The 4,969-nt window shown below is 55.3% G+C and overlaps 1 protein-coding gene across 1 annotated transcript in view; it reads right to left on the reverse strand.

The window, feature by feature from the left end:
* Positions 1 to 4,969, reverse strand: part of RPS6KC1 (ribosomal protein S6 kinase, 52kDa, polypeptide 1) — a 72,515-nt gene that overhangs the window by 19,320 nt on the left and 48,226 nt on the right. Inside the window, exons 12-13 of the mRNA XM_012734200.1 lie at positions 4,373 to 4,505; positions 2,926 to 3,228 (exon numbers count right to left, since the gene is read on the reverse strand). Of these exons, the coding sequence (XP_012589654.1) occupies positions 2,926 to 3,228; positions 4,373 to 4,505 (436 nt within the window). The remainder of the gene's footprint in view (positions 1 to 2,925; positions 3,229 to 4,372; positions 4,506 to 4,969) is intronic.

The following is a 4,969-nucleotide window of genomic DNA, read 5'->3' on the forward strand; positions in this document are numbered from 1 at the left end:
CCACGGAAAAGGGGGACACACGGCGCCGGCCTCACGTCACGCGGCATCAAGGACCCACGTGTCCGCGGGCCCAGGAGCAGCACCCCACGACTCCGGCCACGCCTCACCTCCCGGCCAGGCTTGTTTAAGCGCCAACCCGTCTCCCCTCCCGGGCCCGGCGCTCTACAGACACTGCCAGGAATGGTCGCCGCCAGGTCTACTCGGGGTCGGCAGGGGGCACCCTGGGGGCGTCTCCATACGCCTCCCCGCGGCCCCCCACGGAAAAGGGGGACACACGGCGCCGGCCTCACGTCACGCGGCATCAAGGACCCACGTGTCCGCGGGCCCAGGAGCAGCACCCCACGACTCCGTCCACGCCCTCAGCCGGCAGGTAACTCACGGGAACTGGATTCTCCACGCCCGCACTGGGCCTGGCTCACCCAGAACCCCCTCCCTGTCGGCCGCCCCAGTATCTGCGCACCCTCGAGGTCCTTCAGAACCGGTTTGCCTTCGCAGACGTGTGGAAGCGGCCCGACAGCTTTCCGATTTTGGACCGCCTCTCAAGATAAAGGTCCGAAATGCTAAGGACACTTTGGGGCCCACGACTTTCCCTTTCTATTTGTAAACAAGTATGCAGTTTGTGCCGTAAAAAATAATGACAGTTATGGGAAACCCATGGGGATTACAATTGAGATGAAAAAAAAATGTGCAAAATGATGTAAAAATAAACTTTTTAATAAAAAAAAAAAAAATAATGACAGTTAAGTGAAATGCAGAAAAGAACGAGGGAAACCAGAAGAGTCCCAAACAGACACCACCGCCCAGGAGCACTGTTGAGCGTGAGCATGCGTGTCGTCAGGCTTTCTGCTCACCACTGACACCGTGCCAGGGCCTCCTCTCACTTCCACGAGCCCGTGAAGGTGACCGCCCGCGGCGTGTCCACGCGAGAGCGGCCCCGGGGTTGCACTCAGCCCACACGAGTCCCGCTCATGAATTACAGCCTTCATTTCCAGAGAGGAAAGAACTGTTCAGCTCCTTTCCACACTTTGCTGGGTGCCCCGTCAAATGCAATGCTCGGTATCAAGCGACAGAAACACAACGTTGGCTATTAACGTTCTTCTTATTCCCACCCATGAAATCATGAGAGTCACTGGCAGTCAAGAAGGCGGTGAGGTTCCTGCTACTAAAGCCACTGGGTTTGGAAATTCTACCTCAAGGAATCTGTCCCGCAAAGGGTTTTTTTAAAGAGGAATTCCAAAAATATATAGGTAAAAGTACCTGAAACAATGTCAACATCAATGAATGGGGAAGAAAATATAAACTGCATGACAAATATGTTGCGTTCTATTAAAAAAAAAAAAAAAGAGCGACGTCTACAAACACTTGGTTCCTGCTACGGACCACACACGGCCCGAAGGCTTCTCATCACCCCATCAACAACGCAGTCAGTGTGGGGGGAGCCGTCGTGGGGCCGGGCCCCGGCCCCTCGCACACCCCAGCTCCACCGCGGGTCCCCCAAGGCGCATGCAGACCGGAACAGCAAAACCAGGACAGCCCTGAGGTCCAGACAGGGCGTGTGTGTGCTTGAATGCACAGGCCAATCTCCCCTAACTCCAGAACAGACCCGAACGCCGAAGGGACTAAGGTGGGAGACCTTTCACTTCATCAGCTTCTAAAGATATAAAGTTCTTTCTTTAGGTGTTAGTTCTACATATACTTTCCCCACCAACCAGTTAACTAGAAACTAACCACTCTCTCGCCCAAGTAACGTGGGAGATACCGTTCCCGCCCCCACCCCTCAGGCTTCCCAACCTTCCCCACGCGGTCATCCCTCTTCCTGACTGACCCAGGGGACGTGTTCTGCCAAGGTGGGACCCAGGCCGTGCCCAAGACATAACCCCGATCTGGGGAACTCGCCTGTGCACAAGGCTCCCCGGGGCTCTGGACACCCCAATGCCAGCAGCACCCTCACCTCCTGCTCCCCAACCAGCGGCCGCCTTTCTCGCGCATCGGAAGTTCCACGTTTGTTCTGCCCCTGTGTTTGTGACACCGAGGCCAGAAGCTTCCTCCAGCATCTACAAGGGCTCGTCACTGAGAACATCTCGCAGGCACGGGGCGGCCGCCTCGCACAGTCGAGACGGCCACATGAAGTAACTGGCAACAACACATGCCGGCGAGGCTGTGGAGAGAAAGGAGCCCTCTAACCCTGCTGGTGGGCACACAAACTGGCGCAGACACTGTGGAAAACCCTGCAGAGGACCCTCAAGACTACTCTACCACATGACTCAGCGATTCCACCCTAGGGACCTACCCAAAGGACACTGCGACACTAATTTGAGAGGAAGCCTGCACCCGTTTACTGTAGCGCCATCTGCCACAGCCGAGATGCAGACACAACCTACATGCACCACACAGATAACAGGATCAAGCAGATGTGGTCCGTTTACACCGTGGAATATTACTCGGCGATCAAAAAGATGGACCCGTGCCATTCATGCGACGTGGATGGAGCTGGGGGAGATTTTGCTCGGTGAAGCCAGTCAGAAGGAAAAAGAAAAATATCAGATGGTTTCACGGGCTTGAGGGGGACAATCAAACACTGCACAAAATGAAGCCACGTTACAAAAAATAATACAAGGGAAAAAAAAAAAAACAGAGAGAAAACTCTCCCGAGAGCGGGACCACCCCTGGAAAGGAGGGGCCTCTGTGCACAGGTCACTCCAGACCCGCTCAGGGTTGCCACTGGAAGGCACCCCGGGGTTTGCCTGGCCGCCGCAAGAACTTGGCCCAGGAGGGCAGAGCCTGTTCCGGTCGGGTTTACCTCGCACGGCGGTACCACCTCGGGACGTCTGCCGGTTAGACGAATCCAGGGTGCCGTCTTGCACTATAATTTACTGTCTTAGTAGCGTACGATTATAAACACACAGCCGAGGAGCCTCCTCCCACCTGCCCCTGTTAAATAACCCAGGACAAACTCCCTGGCCACAGCCGCTCCGGTCAGCAGCTGGGGCGGCGCCCGGAGCTGTGGAAAGCCTGCGAACCACGCGTCTGGCTGGGAGGCAGACTGCTCGGGTTTGCCCTGGTAGCAGAGGAAAGCCAGCTGAAATGTCAGCAGGAGCGTGGAAGGGGGAGGAGAGCGACGGCGGCCGACGGGAAACCGGGTGGGATCTGGAGAACGGGGCGGCCGCGAAGCGCGGAGGAGAGCCAGGACGGGAGAGTGTCCACAGATAATCTCCAGCATAATCCACCCTGGGTAATAGAATATCGACGATAATTACATTCATCCCACTGACCTTGTTCTAAATTATTATGGATTATTACCACGCGAGTTATTTTGTTCCACACCAGAGGTGGCTGTATTTCGCTATCAGATGACATGACCTCTAATTCAATAATGTCTGTAATGTACTGGTATCCTCAGATAAAAGCTGTCTATAATGTCTGAACAAAGGTGAATTAGTTATCCAATTCACACACGCAATTAACTCTCTTAATACCTGCGAGACCACGGAGTCCCTTCTGAATTCCCCATTAAACGCCACATATGGAAGGCTCCTTCCATCTGCAGTTATCTTGTGCTGTGCTTCACAATAAACAATATTAATAGTTTATTGCCCCCCGACAAAAATCTTGCATTCGTTATCGCGGGAGACCTCATTCCGCAAAGCCACGACTCCTGTCCCGGGAAAAGGCATTCCACCCACGCCCGGCCTATTAGTCAAGCTCAGGAACGTGGAAATAACGACACCTGCATGAAATGTGGAAAGGCGTCTTTTTTTTCTTGCTGTTGGCTCTTTTAAGAATACCTCCGCGAAGCCAAAGGGCGGTGTTTATTCCGTGTATTTCCATTTCTGTGCTGCATGCCGTCACTCCCAAGGAAAAAACGATCTATTTAAATTCGCGTGTGAAAGTGCGAAACCAAATGAAAACGGGATTTGGGGGCCACCTGTTCCCTCTCCTCGGAGCTGAAATTTCATGAGAAAGTTGAAGGCAGCGCCCCGCACCCCTGCTTTGCGCCCATATGGGATGCCAATAGCTATGTCCGTGAAAGCCCGCATCAGAATAACTAGGAGACCGCGAATGTTCAGCAAATGCCCGGGCCTTCTGAAAAGGGAGGTAATTAATGAATTCTTCAGGGGATGCTTTCAATTTTAGCCAGCTAGCATCCACGCGTCTTTTCAGCACAGAACACAGCAGAGTGGCTGAAATAAAGGGGAGCCCGCCCGCCCCCCCTCTGCCGGGAGGACAGTGGCAGGTGGGTGGCAAGGCCCACCGGGGACGGAGGCCGGGGCCCAGCGGGGGGGCGCGGCGCCAGACGGCCCCCCAGAGAGGCCCGCGCGGCGGGTCGGACGCGGGGGCCCGGGCCGCGAGCTCGCCTGGGCGCTGCACCGACCTTCAGCGTGCTGCAGGACGAGGAACACTGACTCCTCGGAGATAATGTACTTGTGCAGACACACCATGTTGGGCACGCAGCGGGGGATGATGGTCTTTCTGTTCCCGCTGTATTCACTCCTTTTCCTCAGACCCTGACAGAGAACAAAAAGGTCAGTTGTACCCTCAGCTGCCTCTGCAGCCTGCTGTGCTCTGTGTTTATCAACCAAACTAATCTATCCCGGTTACTCCGGGCTTCAGAGAACCACTCATCTGCTGCTCCGTGCCCCTCGGTCCCTGGGGGCGCCGCTGATGGGAGCTGGCGCACGGCCAGCGCTCGGGAGAGGCCACGGAGCTGCCATTAAAATCAATTACGTGGGTCAGTGTTTTTATTAGAGACGCTCGCGAACTAAGTCATCGGGACGACACGCAGTTATTTCGCTGTGACCTCTGTTTAAGTTTCCCTTTACTTGTGTTTCTCCTCAGGGCCACGGCCGAGGCGACAAGCCCCCGTCCCTGAAACACAAAAGGCTTCCCAGCCCGGACGGTGCTCAGCCTTCTCCAGAGACACCAGGCGTGTGTGGCGTCACGGCAGGTCACACACCTGGGGGCAGAAAGG

Source organism: Condylura cristata, unplaced genomic scaffold (genome assembly GCF_000260355.1).
Source record: "Condylura cristata isolate star-nosed mole 26May11 unplaced genomic scaffold, ConCri1.0 scaffold00050, whole genome shotgun sequence".
Lineage (NCBI taxonomy): Eukaryota > Metazoa > Chordata > Mammalia > Eulipotyphla > Talpidae > Condylura > Condylura cristata.